Here is a 17,276-nt window from a genome sequence, read left to right as displayed (position 1 = left end):
CGAGCCTGTGCTCAACAACAGAAGCCACTGCAATGAGAAGCCTGCACGAGAGTAGCAGAGAGTAGCCCCCAATCGCCACAACTAGAGAAAGCCTGTGCACGATAATGAAGAGCCAGTGCAGCCGTAAATCAATAAACATCATAAAAATAAGTAAATATGAGTGGCTCACTGTGCCCAGATCATGCTAGCCCTCTTCACACGTGATTAGTACACAAACCAGAATGAGGAGACTTGAAAGTGCCAGATGGATCAGACACTCAGCTGTTGCATTCTGTCTCCCAGAATCATGAGAAACAAATGTCTTCGAAGTGTCTTTGATGAGCAGAACAAGGTAACAAGGGGAGTGTGTGGCTGACATCACTGACTTAGGGTGGCAGATGCATGCCTGCAAACCCAACTGGAATGTTCACCTTGGCCAGGCTTAGCATATACTCTCCCCTGGACAGGGCTGAAGACACACTCTTGCGTTCTTGATCCTTGGTCTTCTCCTTTGCAGACCCCATGCTTCTAGAGTCCATGTGTCTTCTGCTGACAGATCTTTTCTTCATATGACACAATGAATTAGGTTGTGACATCTTGAGTCAGTTTTCCCATGGCTATTTTCCATGACTTCCTATTTTTTAAAAAAATTATTTATTTTTGGCTGTGCTGGGTTTTTGTTGCTGCACAGGCTTTTCTCAAGTTGCAGCGAGCAGGGGTTACTCTCTAGTTTGGTGCTGAGGCTTCTCATTGAAGTGGCTTCTCTTGTTGCAGAGCATCGGATCTAGGGCACTCGGGCTTCAGTAGTTGTGGGTCCCAGGCCCTAGAGTACAGGCTCAGAAGTTGTTGCACAGGGGCTTAGTTGCTCTGCGGCATGTGGGATCTTCCCTGACCAGGGATCAAGCCCGTGTCTCCTGCACTGGCAGACAGATTCTTCACCACTGAGCTACCAGGGAAGCCCTTCCATGACTTCTTAGCCACACCTTTGCATGCCACCTGTAGCAAGAGTCAGAGGTACATAAAATGACCTGTGCTTGGGGGCAGGAGGTGCTAAGAAAGTAGAAAAGGTGATGGTAGAGGTAAACAGCCAGTTAAGCACTCAGACTTTAATTCAGACCCTTTTCAGGGTTTCTGGTTTCTGCGGGTCTGTTTGGGTTTTAATCCTGGGAGTTTTCCACGTCTCCCGTTTGCCCTTCCCAGCTGGACTTCTGATAGCTCAGGGCGTGGCATTTTTCTGTGCACTCTGTCCTATGGTGCATCCTTAAGTGAAAGCAAGACCTCTGATGTTGAGTCTTATGGGCTCTTTGCTCACCGTCTCAGCTGCAGCCCCTAGCAGAGCAGTCTTCACCTGATTGGCGTGTAGAAAAGAGTACAACATCACTATCTTGGCTTACTGAAGTATAGTAAGTGTTTGTCAAAACTCAGGTCAAAACATTTCACGGTGAACAGAAACAGACTCACAGACACAGAGAACACACTTGTGGTTGCATAGAGGGAGGGGGTTAAGGGAGGGGTGGATTGGGGAGGTTGGAATTAGCAGACGCCAACTACTGTATAGAGAATGGATAAACTACATGGCCTTACTGTATAGCACAGGGAACTATATTCAGCATCCTGTGATGAATCGTGATGGAAAAGAATATGAAAAAGAATATATATATGTACAACTGAATCACGTTGCTGTAGAGCAGGAGTTAGCACAACATTGTAAATCGATTTAACTGTGCTTCAGTTAAAAAGTGTATGGTTTATAATAAAAAAAACGAAAGCAATTTGAATCTAGTTGATATGAATACTGAACTGTTGGGGTAAAGTGTTATGATATCTGCAACTGACGGTGAAATGCATCAGAAATAGGATGAGGGAAGTCCCTGGTGGTCCAGTGGTAAGGACTCCATGCTTTCACTGCTAAGGACATGGGTTCAATTGCTGGTCGGGGAAATAAGACCCAGTAAACTGTGAAGCCTGGCAAAAAATAAAAAAAGAATGAATTTAGAGGCATTTATTTTAGACAGTGGGGAAAAGGACTCAAAAGTTGCAGGTCATGTGTAACAGAACACCATCACTGAGATATTGATTTTTTAAAAAGCAGTATTTATTACAGGCTTCTCAGGTGATGCTAGTGGTAAAGAACCTGCCTGCCAATGCAGGAGACATAGAGATGTAGGTTTCATCCCTAGGTCGGGAAGATCCCCTGGAGGAGGACATGGCAACCTACTCCAGTATTCTTGCCTGGAGAATCCCATGGACAGAGGAGCCTGGTGGGCTGCAGTTCATGGGGTCGCAAAGAGGTGGACACAATTGAAGTGACTCAGCAGCAGCAGCAGTATTTAATACACATTTCTCTAATTTTAGAAGAAGAGCATGTATATTGCAAAGCACCTGAAGATTAAGCAGTTTCATTTAAGCGTGGTTATGAATGATAGGGTTGTGTCATGGGCCTGAGATGCCTTGGTGCTCTGTGCAGAGGGAAGAGCAGGTAAGTCATACAGGGAGCATATCAAGGAGCCCAGTCCTGTGACTCGGCAGTGTGCTTGACTAGCCAACAGTGCTTACTGAAGGGAGTGTCTAGGGAGCTTTCCTAAGGGCTGCTCAATTAAGAATCCATTCTCAAGCCAGTCATCTTATGATGGGCACTTGGATTGCTTCCATGTCTTGGCTATTCTAAATATTGCTGCTATGAACATTGGGATGCATGTATCTTTTTGAGTTAGAGTTTTGATCTTTTAGAAGATGTGGTATAGGGACTTCCCTGGTGGTCCAGCAGTTAAGACTCCTCGCTCCTGATGCAGGGGACCTTGGTTCAATCCTTGGTCAGGGAACTAGATCCCACGTGTTGCAACTAAGAGTTCTCAGGCTGCAACTAAAAAAAAATCAAACATGCTGCAAGGAAGATGGAAGATCCCATGCAACACAGCTAAGACCCAGCACAATCAAGAAATAAGGTGTGGTATGTGTACATGAAATGTTATCCATACAAATAATGAAAAATTGCCATTTGCAGTAACATAAGTAGTCCTTGATGGCACCCCACTCCAGTACTCTTGCCTGGAAAATCCCATGGATGGAGGAACCTGGTGGGCTGCAGTCCATGGGGTCGCTGAGGGTCGGACACAACTTAGCAACTTCACTTTCACGCATTGGAGAAGGAAATGGCAACCCACTCCAGTGTTCTTGCCTGGAGAATCCCAGGGATGGGGGAGCCTTGTGGGCTGCCGTCTGTGGGGTCGCACAGAGTTGGACACGACTGAAGTGACTTAGCAGCAGCAGCAGCAGGTAGTCCTTGAGAATATTATACTTAGTGAAGTTAAGTCAGACAAAGAAGGACAAATAATATGTGATATCACTTATGTGGAATCTAAAATATAATACAAATGACTGTAATTTACATACAAAAATAATAATACAAAACAGACACAGACTCACAGAGAAAGCAAACTTAGATAATTACCTTTATAGTTACCAAATGAGAAAGCGGGGGAGGGATTAATAGGAGTATGGGCTTAAAAAAGCTATTATACATAAAATAGATAAACAATAAAGATTTACTGTATAGCACAGGAACTGTATTCAATGTCTTATAATAACCTATAATGGAAAATAATCTAAAAAATACATGTATAACTGAATCACTTTGCTGTACGCCTGAAACTAGCACAATATTGTAAATCAACTGTACTTTGATTTTTTAAAAAAAAGAATCCATTCTCCTATCAGAGTTGACCAAGGCCAGGGGCTCGTGTGTAGTGTTTTTTCCTTCCTTGAGAGAACCTGGAATAAAGAAATTCTGTATGAAATGCTATGAAAAGATCTCCAAAATTGAAAAGAATAGTGTGAGTGTATGCTGTTGCTGTGTACAACAGACGGGAAAGAAACACACATCTGTATTTGCTTGTAGCACTCAGAAAGGGATACAAAAGTAAGAACAGTAGTTTTGCCGGACCAGGTGAGGTGGGCCCGTTCCAGTCATGGGTACAGTGGGAAGGAGGCTTTCCTTGTCTACTTTTAAAATGTATTTATTTTTTTACTTTTGCATGTGCTGAGTCTTTGTCTCTGCACTCGGGCTTTCTCTAGTTGCAACAAGCCCTGTCCAGGGGGGGAGTATATGCTAAGCCTGGCCAAGGTGAACATTCCAGTTGGATTTGCAGGCATGCATCTGCCACCCTAAGTCAGTGATGTCAGCCACACACTCCCCTTGTTACCTTGTTCTGCTCATCAAAGACGCTTCGAAGACATTTGTTTCTCATGATTCTGGGAGACAGAATGCAACAGCTGAGTGTCTGATCCATCTGGCACTTTCAAGTCTCCTCATTCTGGTTTGTGTACTAATCACGTGTGAAGAGGGCTAGCATGATCTGGGCACAGTGGGCCACTCATATTTACTTATTTTTGCAGTGGCTTCTCTTGTTGAGGAGCACGGGCTCTAGAGTGTGGGCTTAGTAGTCGTGGCCCACGGGCTTAGTTGCCCCGTCACATGTGGAATCTTTTTGGATCAGGATCGAACCCATGTCCCCTGCATTAGCAGGCCGATTCTTAACCGCTGGGCCCCCAGGAAAGCCCCTCTTTGTATACTTTTTCAGAGTTCTGATTTGGCAAGCTGTGTGTGCTTAGTTGCACATCGTGTCCGACTCTTTGAGACCCCACGGACTGCAGCCCGCCAGGCTCCTCTGTCCATGGGGATTCTCCAGACAAGAATACTGGAGTGGATTGCCATGCCGTCCTCCAGGGGATCTTCCCAACCTAGGGACTGAACCCAGGTCTCCCACATTGCAAGCGGATTCCTTCCCCATCTGAGCCACCAGGGAAGCCCAAGAATACTGGAGTGGGTAGCCTATCCCACCCAGGAATCAAACTGGGGTCTCCCACTTTGCAGGTGGATTCTTTACCAGCTGAGCTATCTTTTTATGGTGTTTGCAAGTGGTGTAAGTGCATTTCTTACTGAAAAATTAATAACTAAAATGCAAAATAAGAAGCTATAAGATAATATGAGACAATTCAGTCCAGTTCCTTGGAACACATCAAAACAGGAAATTTTAAGGCATTGGCATTCCCTGATTAATCAGAATTTCAAAGACTAGCACTATGCTGTGACAGTTAGAACTCTGTGTCTTAAAAATGCACATGTGTTTTATCACGCACATGACTCTGCCATCAAGGTGCTTTATTCTGATACTACTTTTACTTCTCTTTGCTTTTTAAATTTTATTTAAAATTTTTATTTTGGCTGCCAACTCACAGCTTGCAGGATCTCATTGCCCTGATCGGGGATTGAACCCTGGGCCACAGCAGTGAAAGCACTGAGTCCTAAGCACTAGACTGCCAGAAAACACCTCTCTTTGCTTTGTTTTGTGTTTTATGTGTATTCTAAGGGCTTCCCAGGTGGCGGTAGTGGTAAAGAACCTGCTGGCCAATGCCGGAGACGTAAGAGATGTGGGCTTGATCCCTGGGTCTGGAGGATCTTCTGGAGTAGGAAATGGCAACCCACTGCAGTATTCCTGCCTGGAGAATCCCATGGAGAGAGAAGCCTGGCAGGCTACAGTCCATGGGGTCTCAAAGAGTCGGACACGACTGGAGTGACTTAGCATGCACGGACGTGTGCACATGTATTCTACAGTTAAGTTTGTCATCTTATCTTTCCCCTTTCACAAAGGTATTTGGGTAGACCCTGCCTATGTGTGGGATTTGGGGATGCAAAAGTACGTTGTCTTCAAGAACACATCCTAAAAGACTGGCATCCGTAATGGCTGTGGCTCCTGGCTGCAACGCCACTCATTCACCAGAGCGTCTCAGTGCCCTGTGGCTTCCTTGCTTCTTGTCGTTCAGGCTTTTAGGGACAGAGTTGGTCACTCTGGCTTTGGTCTAGAGACATATGATGAGAAGCCCTTTATGCAATAAGTGTTTAATAAATTAGAACACAGGTTTCCATTATCCCTTCCTGAAATGGGGCCAGCCACTGTCTGTCTGTAAGGATGTCTGCAGAGTGAAAAAGTAAACACAGAATTGGGAATCTTATCGTTAATGCAATTTGCCTTTGCTCTTGGCTTCCTGTGCTCGTCTTTGAGACGCCATTAAAAATGCATGCAGGATGTGAGTGAGATAAAACATATCAAAATTCAAGTTGATTCCAGTTCACCATGACACTCCATTTCTCTGGCCCTCTGGCTTCCAGCGGCTTTAGCCCAGATCCTGGGGATGAGGGACGAGAGCCTCTGAGCAGTGAAAGGTACTGCCCTAAAGCTCATAAAGCTTACTTCAACGGAGAGTTGGGAATTCCCTGGTGGTTTGGGGATTCCCTGGTGGTCTAGTGGTTATTAGGACTTGATGCATTCACTTCAGGGGCCTGCAAGCCAAGCGGCATGACCCAAAAAGAAATAAAAGCAAAAACACCACTACCAACAACAAAGAAACCAAACGAGTGTCTTTGCCACTCGACCTGTGGAATCAGTAACTTACTTCATATTAATAATGATAGCTGTCCCTTCTTGGGCATATGCTGTATACCAGGTAAGCTACTTTATATATAAAAACTTATTTAGTCCTCATAACAGCCCAGTGAAGTAAGTTACTATTGTTATTCCCATTTTACAGATGAAAAAACTGAGAGAGGTTAGGTGACTTGCTTGAGATCACAATGTGAATGGTAGGTCAGGAATCCAAACCCACACGACTGGGCTCCAAGGCCCATCTTACTAACCACATCTGCTCACCTCCCATCTGATGTGTGTGTATGTGTTTAGCACATATAATTCTAAACAGTTGCGGTGGTTGGTTTTCTAACTCTTAGCAGATCAAGAATTAGGGCCACTAGAAGCATGTGTATAATATTGGGAGACAGACTAGGGACCTAGTAGGGTCTGAGGAACCAGTCACCTCCAGCAGTCTGGTCTTTGCTAATGAGTCTTTCTTGCACATTTCAGCTGTCATTTCAGGAACCACAAAGCACAATAGAGGAGCATGATTCCATTTACCAAGATGGTTGTGGCAGACACCGTCCCTAACATTCAATTTCCCCTTCTCTTAGAAATGGAATCCCCAGGTTTTCTATGGACCACACCACTGGGTCTCATACTTCGAGGCTTGGCTGTTGTAGCCCTTGGACTAGGAGCAGAAGTGGGATGTACCAGATCAGCAAGCTCTGCCATTTTGCTGCTCTTCTCATGGGCTGGGATACAGTCTCAGGGGACAGGGAATCACCTAGCGGTTACAGCAAAGGATGTAAAGAGTTTTGATCCCCGACCCTATGGAGTCACCGAGGGCATCCTGGACTATTCATTCCTGCATTGTCACATCGGAGAGAAACCAGCTTTCTTGTTGAAGCTCTTAGTGCAGGCAAACTCACAGCTGATGAATACACCCAGGACATCAAGGAGAGGTTACATTATGTTTGCTGTATTTTGTTAATAAAGCAAGGAAATATTCAGAGCATTTTAGAAATAATTCGATAACAAGTTTTGAGGCCTAATGGGAGCAACTTTAATTATTTGGAAACATCCCCAGAAACTTTCGAAATGCTGGCAGAAAAAAGAACACACTCCTCTTGGTTGATGTGATAAAGAGAGGATGTAAATTCAGTTCAGTTCCACAAATATTTATGGAAAAGCTACTTCATGCCAGGCAAGGCTGATGGCACCCTTGTCCTCAGGGAGCTGACAGTTGGGCTTGGGGATCAGGGGGCTCGGGAACACGGACCGATGAGTAAGTGGATATAAAAGTGATCAAGCTGATGGGCACACACCCTGCCCTGACTTGAGCATCAGGGAAGGCTCTTAGGAGGAGCAATCAGAAGGTTTGCTGGCTGCTGTTCCAGCTCTTGGCAGGGTTAAGTTTTCCTTAAAGAGACAAGTACTTGTGTCTTATGGAGGTTGGACCTGAAAAGCTTGTTCAAAACTTCTCTGCCTTGAGAGATGTGAGCCAAGAAACTGACACCTTGAGTTTCCCCCTTTCATCTTTTCTTCTTGTTCCAAGCTCCTCGCATCTTTGGGAGAGACTCCAGATAACCTTGGGTGGTCATGGTGCCCTCTTGGGATGTGGATTAGAAAATACTCCCTAGGATATACTTTCCAGGAATCAGAGAGTTTCAGCTGAATGCCTTTTCTTTCATCTTTATTTTTTTCAAATTTTATTTCTAAAAGAGCAAAGACATCCCTTTGCTGGCAAAGATCCGTAAAGTCAAAGCTATGGTCTTTCCAGGAGTCAAGTAGAGATGTGGGAGTTGGACCATAAAGAAGGCTGAGCACTGAAGAATTGATGCTTTCAAACTGTGGTGCTGGAGAAGACTCTTGAGAATCCCCTGGACTGCAAGGAGATCAAACCAGTGAATCCTAAAGGAAACCAACCCTGAATATTCATTGGAAGAACTGATGCTGATGCTGAAGCTCCAATACTTTGGCCACCTGATGGGAACAGCTAACTCATTGGAAAAGACCCTAATGCTGGGAAAGATTGAAGGCAAAAGAGAAGAGGGTGGCAGAGGATGAGATGGTTGGAATTGTATCACCAATTCAATGGACATGAACTTGGGCAAACTCTGGGAGACAGAGAGGGACAGGGAGGCCTGATGTGCTGCAGTCCATGGGATCGCAAAGAGTCAGAGATGACTTAGCTACTAAACAACAACATTTGTTTATTTTTGGCTGTGCTGGGTCTTCATTGCTGCGAGGGCTTTTCTCTAGTTCCGGTGAGTGGGGGCCACACTCTCGTTGCGATCCATGGTCTTCTTAATGCAATGGCCTCTCTTGTTGCAGAGCACGGGCTCTAAAGCATGTGGGCTTTAGCAGTTGCAGCACCTGGGCTCAGTGGTTGCAGCTCCCAGACTTAGTCATTCTGCAGTACGTGGATCTTCCCAGACCAGGGATCGAACCTGTGTCTCCTGCATTGGCAGGCGGTTTCTTCACCACTGAGCCACCAGGGAAGTCCTATTTTTAATGTTTTACTAAAAATTGTATATGGGAGTATAGTCGATTAACATTATTGTGTTACTTTCAGGTGTGCAGCACAGTGATTCAGCTATACCTATACAAGTATCTGTTCTTTCTCAAATTCTTTTCTTTCATCTGCAAATAGTGGTAAAAGCAGAAGTAGCCAGGAGCCTGAGAAGTTGAAACAGTGCCCACAGGAAGCAGGGTCAGCGCCCTGCCCCTCTCTTTCTCTCTCTATCTCTTCCTCATCCTCAGTGACAGGCTGATGGATGATGGGCTAATTATCGAAGTCTGGCTGTCAGTTCTGTGGATGGTGATGTTACCCTTACCCTAGCAAGGGACTGTGAGGATGATAAATTGGAGGTATTAGATGGCACTTGGCAGACAGAGAGAGTCAGTAATTAAAGACTTTGGAGCAGTCTTGCAGAAATATTGATGCCTGACAGACAGCTGATGCTTTCTTTTCCCCAGAGAGTAGAACTGCAGAAAACAGTCCAGATTATGGTAGTTGGGGTGACTAGTAGAACACAGAGGAGAAGCAAGGAAAGGTCGAGCAGGGTGGTCACGAGAACTTTCCCCAAATGGTGGTTTGAAGCTGGCTTCCTCGGAGTCTCACTCCAAACATTTTCCTTACCTCTTCAGTCCCCAAAGTTAAGACCTGGCTTTAATTTTAGCTGATTTTAGTCAAAGCCAAAATCCAGAAGTTTATGCTTATAGAGTTAAAAACATTGTCTTTAATTTTGTTAAGGAAAATTATTTTCTTTCACACACGTGCATACACATACAGAGACATTTATAAATGTATATACACACATATGTACACACACACACACACACACACACACACACATATACATGTGCTGTGCTGTGCTTAGTCTCTTACTCGTGTCTGACACTTTTCAACCCCATGTACTATAGCCCACCAGGCTCCCCTGTCCATGGGATTCTCCAGGCAAGGATACTGAAGTGGGTTGCCATGCCCTCCTCCAGGGGATCTTCCCAACCCAGGGATTGAACCCAGGTATCCTGCATTGCAGCCAGATTCTTTACCGTCTGAGCCACCAGGGAAGCCCAATATATATACATATCAGTATTTTATTTGATTTTTAACAAAGATTGATTGCATTTGTTTTTTATGCAAAACTTTGTGACCAGATTAAAAAAAAAATACTAACGATGGAATAAATAAAATACCAAAACAAAAATCTCTTGAATTTTGCTAAAATTTTGAATTTCAGTTATAAATGAGAAGGCTCTGATTTATCCTGGATGAGTTAACACTGTCCTCTTTGAAATAATAAATAAATATGTTAAGTAGTAACTATTTGTCATGCTGTACTAAGTACCTGAATTTTAATCTAATCTCTCCCTAAAATAAAGGTATAAAATTGCTTCCTGAGGTTAATAGGGAATGAAATCCACAGCATAGCCTAGCAGGTGCCATGTCCTGAGCTCTGCCTCGCCCTCCTTCACGCTCTTTTGTTTTACTTGATTTGATTGTCTTTGCAGCACTTCTTCTTTTTTTTTTTTTTTAAACTTTGATTTTGTATGAGGCGTCTCTGGTGACTCAGGTGGTAAAAAATCTGCTTGCATTGCAGGATACCCTAGTTTGATCCCTGGGACAGGAAGATCCCCTGGAGAAGGGAATGACTACCCACTCAGTATTCTTGCCTGGAGAATACCATGGACAGAGGAGCCTGGTAGGCTGCAGTCCACGGGGTTGCACAGACTCGACTGAGAGACTAACAGTACTATAGCCAGTTAACAATGTTCTGATGGTTTCAGGTGAACATCGAAGGGACTCAGCCCTACATATACATGGGTCCATCCTCCCCCAAATTACCCTCCCATCCAGGCTGCCACTGAGCAGAGTTTCCTGTGTTATACTGTAGGTCCTTGTTGGTTATCCATTTTAAATACAGCAGTGCCTACAGGCAACTGTAAGTTCGCACAGCACTTATTTCTGTCTCTCATTTCGTAGTTATTTCTTTGTTGTTTAAAAAGGTCATTGAAGGGAATTCCTTTGCAATCCAGTGGTTAGGAGTTGACACCTCCATTGCTGTGGTGTGGGTTCAATTCCTGGTCGGGGATCCAAGATCCCATGAGCTGTGCAGTGCAGCCTTTGAAGATATAGACTCTAAACTAGTGGTTACCAGTGAGGAGGTAGAAGAGGGGCAATATGGGGGTGGGGGAGTAGAAGGTACAAAAGGGTATAAGATAGGCTCAAGGATGCATTGTGCAACGTGGAGAATATAGCCAGTATTTTGTAGTAACTGTAAATTAACCTTTACAAATTGTGTCGACAATTAAAAAAAATTTTTAAGTCATTGAAATACAACATAGGTGTAGAAAAGTCCACTTAGGTGAACTGCTAGGTAGATTTTTCCGGTGGTCACCAACTTTAAAAACATGTTTATTGTAAAATATACATAACATTTGTTATTTTAGCCATTCTTAAGTATAGTATATGATTCACTGGCATTAAGTTCAGTTACATTGTTGTGCAACCATCACCCCTGTCTGTCTCCAGAACTTTTCCATCATCCCAAACTGAAACTCTGTACCCATTAAAGAACAACGCCCTGTCCCCCACTCCAGTCCTGGTGACCACCGTTCTTCCTTCTGTCTCTATAAACTTGGCCACTCCAGGGACCTCCTGTATGGCTGTGGACTTTCAATATGAAGTGGACTGGCTGTGGTCCCGAGACCAGACACCACGTGTCACCCATTCCTTTTTATGCAGGGTAAGTTTATTAATGTCCACCTGTGTGATGGCAGTCCCCAGCTAGCCATGGTGCCTTGAAGACTGTTCTCATGGATTTTTCTCTTATTTTCTGTCATCCCCATGAGAAACTGCTAGGCAACTAATGTCTCAGTGTCAGACCACAGCCTCCAGTGTGAGTAACAGGAGCTGCCAAGTTCACAGTTAACTTCCCGTGCCCGTCACAGTAATAAGTGGGTTGCTTCCCCCTAAGTGCATTCGGTTAAGTGCTCAGCGGTGATGCAAACGCCATCTTTTAGAATAAATCTAAGCCCTGTTTGAAGGATGCTGCTTCCAATCATGATGATTTCTGAACGTTTCTTCCTCTGCTCTGAAAGACTCTTTTGAATCTGAGGGCTTTGTATCCAACAGTGTCTGTTTAAAATCAAAATGTGTTAAGTATGCAGTCCTGCCTCTTTCTGACCTGACCCCTTCCCTGAATCTGAGTCCTGTCTAGATGAGGAAGGAACATCTGGAAGTCATCAAGGCCTGTTTCATCCAGGAGAAAGGCACATCTAATTTAGAATATTTCTGGTAAATGAAAAAGCCGAATAGGAATTTGAAAAGATTGGAGTGTGCTGGAAGGACATGTCCATGCCTTACTCTAGAGCATGAACATCACAAGGCCGTTTGGTGTGGAGGAAGCAGGGAGTCCTGCAGCCAAGGCCTTACTCTTGCCAAAGCCCCATTTCATGAACCAGTGAGCAGTGCAGGCATCAGAAAAATGGACTACGGTTTGTTATAGGAGCTGGAGATGACTGAAGAGGAAGATATTGTGTACGGTAACGAGGACAAATAGCCTCCTACCCCCATGGATGTTTTGGAGGAACGGTTGATGCACATGAAACTCATTGGATGAAATGATTGTTCTCAGTTCACCAGGCTCTCCCTGTACTTGGATTACACATCCACACCCTGTACCATAGGACTCTGTATTATCCCCCACTGGATGTGGATGGAGTACACGTCCTCAATTCAATGATTTTGAGTTTCCCCACATAATTTGCTTTGGCCAAGAGAATATGGGTGGAAGGGGCGGTGTGCTAATTCATACCCCCTCTCGTGCTTATGCCATTTCATACGAGAAGAACATGTCTTGTGTGGACTTCCCTGGTGGTCCCGTGGCTCGGACTCCAAGCTCCCAATGCAGGGGACCTGGGTTCAATCCCTAGTCAGGGAACTAGTTCCCACAAGCCACCGCTAAGAGTTCGACTGCTGCAGCTGAAGATTCTGCACGCCACAGTGAAGATCTCGCATGCTGCAACCATGACCCAGTATAGCCAAATAAATAAGTTAAAAATAAATACTAAAAAAACAAGAACATTATTTGGGGAGCTACGGGCCCCAGGAGAGTGACACAAAACCTGAGGAATGAAGCTGAATCTCAGGGACACCCTGGAGCCAGTCTGACCTGCAGCCTGAAGAAGATTGATGTTAGCTTACCTCTAGACTCATGAGTGATAAGAATATACGCTTGTCGTAGGTCACTGAGTTTGGGGGAAGTTTGTTACAGAACAGTACTGTGGCAATAGCTGACTCATACAAAGACCAAAATGTGGAAGCAGAGAGAAAAAGGGCAAGTGAAGTAGGTGGCTGACATATGAGTAAGGAAGGAAGTGGTGGTGGGGTCTGAGGAGAGAGCAGGTAGGGAAAGGCCCCTGAGAAGAAGAATGAGTGGACAAGAGGTAAAGGCATGCGGCAGCTGCAGTGCCCTCGGGTGCTGGGATACAGGCGGTGGGACAGCAGGAGTGCATGCACGCACGTGTGCACACATGCACACGCATATCCCCTGTGCCTCTGATGAGCACTGCACCTTTTTGCTGTCTTTGCTCATTGTTGCCAAAGTCTGAGAGGTTTCCAGGGAGTACTGGTTTGATTCCTAACCTGTCTAGACTTCCAGTTTGGGGCTCTACCTTGGCTTATGGTCACATTGTGTCAATGGAGCAATAAATGAATCTAAAAAGTACCAACTAGTGAATATAAAAAAAAGAAGCAGACTCACAGATAGAGACAGCAAACTAGTGGTTACCAGTGGTGAGAGACGGGGAGGTACAAGCTCTTGGGTGTAAGATAAGCTACAAGGGTGTACTGTAATCTCCGGGGAGTATAGCCAGTAGTAATGTAATAACACCAAATGGAGTGTAGCCTTTAAAAACTGTATAAAAAATAAAACCAGCAAAAAAGAATAATAAAAATATGAGTGATCTAAGGACAGAACGTTCCTGAGTACGTCTTTAAAAAAAGAATTATTTATATATTTGGCTATGACAGGTCCTAGTTGAGGCACTCAGGATCTTTGATCTTCACTGTGGAATGATGTTTTAGTTTCGGCATGCAAACTCTTAGCTGTGGCATGTGAAGTCTTTAGTTTCGATATGTGAGATCGTTTCCTGACCAGGGACCAAACCCCGCACCCCTTGCATTGGGAGCTCAGAGTCTTAGCCACTGGACCACCAGGGAAGCTCTTCAACAACTTGCAAAAGTGAAAATCACATCTACTGTTTTCTCTCTTTGCCCTTCTCTAACAAAACAGGCCAGATGCTGTTCAGCTCCCCTTGCTCCAGATTTGAGTTGGCGCTTAGAGAAAGCAGTCACAGAAGGAAGTGCTCTTAACAAAAGTGCACTTATTGGCTTCTTACCGTGTGCAGGGTGTGCTAAGTGCTTTACATGTGTTTATTCATTAATCCTCTTAATCACCTTGTGAGAGCACACACAAAGAAGGACCTGGGGACTTCCTGGTGGTCCCATGGCTAAGACTTCACGATCCCAATGTAGGGGATCTGGCTTAGATCCCAGGTCAGGAACTAGATTCCACATACTGCAGCAAAGATCCTAGATCCCACATGAGGCAACTAAGAACTGGAGCAGCCAAATAAATACATAAATACATTTTTTTTTTAGAAAGAAGGTTCACAGTAGTGAGGGCCCCAGCTCTGAATCTAGACAGACCTGGTTTAAACTCCAATTTTGCCAGTTACTAGTGGGCTTCCCAGATGGCGCTAGTGGTAAGGAACCTGCCTGCCAATGTAGGAGACTTGAGACATGGATTCGATCCCTGGATCAGGAAGATCGCCTGGAGGAGGTCATGGCAACCCACGTTAATATTCTTGCCTGGAGAATCCCATGGACTGAGGAGCCTGATGGGCCACAGTCCATAGGGTCGCAGAGTCGGACGCAACTGCAGTGACTTAGCATGCATGCAGTGGGACTAGTATTTTACCCCCCTGAGTCTGTTTTTCATCATCTGTAAAATGGGGATGATTCTTATAGCGCTTTGCCATTGTGAGAGTTAAGTGGGATAATGAATGTAAAGAGATGGGCACATCATAGGCGCTCAGTTGGAGAAGGGACTGGGTTTTACTCACTTTTGAATTCCTGTCCCCAGCACAGTGCCTTGCACACGGGAGGTGCTTGGAAGCTGTTTCCTGACCTGACCTGATGGGAAGTCCTTGAGGCTTTGGGAGCTGCTGGTGGTAGCAGGTTCTGAGGTACAAATGCTCCCTCCCGGCCACCTTTGCCAGGCCCCCTCTGTTTACCACTGAAAGTTTTCAAAGGCAACGGTGCATCAGTAATCCACCCCACACCCATTTCCCCAGCGCCCTCTTTGTAGGAGGCTCTGTGATTTTTTTTCTCATGTCCTGGTTTACACTGCCCTCTGGTGTGTGTTTATGGGACATGCATGTCAGGTGGGTTTGTGGTGACTTTTTCTTGACATTGGAGAAAAGAGGTTCCCGTATATGCACTGTTTGCCATGCAGCTGCGGGGAGAGTTAATGATTAAGGACCCCTCCCCAATTTAGATGGAAACTCTTGAGGTTTACCAGACACGAGAAGCATTTTACCATGTCTCTGACCGCTTGACTAGCACACAATGCCATCCTTCTGGAATCAGGCTTCTTCCCTGTGTTCTGCTAAAGACCCCAGAGGAGCAGGGGTAGAGTTTATTTGATTCCCCCTCTGCTGTCTGGCTTCCTGTAATTCCCTAGGCACCTAGTTCTTGGGCTGCCCAGGTGGCACTAGTGGTAAAGAACTCGCCTGCCAATGCAGGAGATGTAAGAGATGAGGGTTCAATCCCTAGGTCAGGAAGATCCCCTGGAGGAGGACATGGCAACCCACTCCAGTATTCTTGCCTGGAGAATCCCATGGACAGAGGAGTGTGGCGGGCCACAGTCCATAGAGTTGCAAAGAGTCAGACATGACTGAAGTGACTTAGTATGCACCCACCTAGTTCTTATCACTGCCTCACTATTTGTTCTAGAGGGTCTGGATTCAGAGCAGGCCAAGCAAAAGCCAGAACTGGCCCTCCCTAACCAGTGTCTAAACATCTGCCCGGTTTACCTCTTCCCACCAACTGCCTCGCTCTGCTGTCTCCTCTCAGAGCTGAGCCCCCAGTGAGTGACTGTAAAGTGAGGTTCTGTGGGGCAGAGGGGTTGGTGGAGCTAAGGTCTAGCTCACCTTCCTTCCACCTTGCCATGTAACCTCCCAGAAGCATTTGCCTTTTATGGTTAGGCTGGATCATGAAAATGTTGATATACAACAACTTATGACCCACAAAAACATGGATTAAAAAAAAACCTTATTTAGGCACTAGACCCTATATGTGCTAGTGATGGCCCTGGGATCCCAACCCCACGCATTTGGGACCCCTCCTCCCTCCCCCAGCTCATGGCATGGCAGGATCCCAGACTGCAGAGCTGCAAGGAGGGCCCTACAGCCCTCGAGAAGGTTGATTTCAGGGCCCAAGATCAGCCCGCTTTCTGCATCAACCCTCTGTTTCCATGTGGGTTCTGCGGTGACATCTGTGCCAGGCTTGGTTTGGGGGGATGCAGCCAAGAGAGAGGATAAGCCCTTTTTGCTGGATGGCCTATACACACAGACTTTTCTGGGAGCTTCAGGAGGCCTTGGGCTTCTTGATACACCGAGCGTCCAAACCCTCACCTCTACTGCTGAATCGAGGCAGTCAGGCAGCTTCTGGAGCTCCACTGCCCCCAGGAACTCCTTAGGGTGACTCCCATGCCCTGCCAGACCTCAGCCCAGGGTGAGGGGCATCTAAAACTTGCCCAGGGGATGACCGCAAAGTGGCCCAGGAGGCTTTAAAGCTGCAGAGTAAGGGAAAGTTTAGGAGTTACAGTACGCAGGGCTTGTCTAGGATGAGAGTTTTGGCTGCTGTCTGTCCTGATGTCTTGAAACTTGATGGTGCAGGTTAGAGACTTGGTCTCTTTCCAGAAGGATGAAAACAGAAGAGGGAGTAGCTCAGCTCGGGCCATTTAAATCCATAATCCATTCACCCATTTATTTGTTAAACAGTGATTATTGAGTGCCTATATGTGCTAGGCACTGTGCTAAGTGCTTGGTGTATAGCAGTGAACAAAACAGACGAAAATCTCTGCCTTCCTGGCATCGCAGCATCTTAATGTTAGCTGGGCAACAATACTTTAAAATTTTTTTCAAGGTTTCTAGAATGACTACTTTTTTGTTTTATAATCGGTAAAAATTTTATTAAAATAAAAACACAGTCTAATTTTTTTCCACTTCACCAAGGGAAAAAATGCATCAGAATTTGAACTGAGGGACTTAAACTAGAGTCGGAGAGAAGGTTTCCTTGCAAAATTGACTAGT

The 17,276-nt window shown here is 45.3% G+C and overlaps 1 protein-coding gene across 1 annotated transcript in view; it reads left to right on the top strand.

Moving 5' to 3' along the window:
• Positions 1 to 17,276, top strand: part of SPATS1 (spermatogenesis associated serine rich 1) — a 44,717-nt gene that overhangs the window by 3,749 nt on the left and 23,692 nt on the right. The window contains exons 2-3 of the mRNA XM_014479518.2: positions 283 to 331; positions 15,918 to 16,048. Coding sequence (XP_014335004.1) covers positions 283 to 331; positions 15,918 to 16,048 — 180 coding nt within the window. The remainder of the gene's footprint in view (positions 1 to 282; positions 332 to 15,917; positions 16,049 to 17,276) is intronic.

Source organism: Bos mutus, chromosome 23 (genome assembly GCF_027580195.1).
Source record: "Bos mutus isolate GX-2022 chromosome 23, NWIPB_WYAK_1.1, whole genome shotgun sequence".
Taxonomy (NCBI): domain Eukaryota; kingdom Metazoa; phylum Chordata; class Mammalia; order Artiodactyla; family Bovidae; genus Bos; species Bos mutus.
This window is presented reverse-complemented; position numbering and strand designations above follow the sequence as displayed.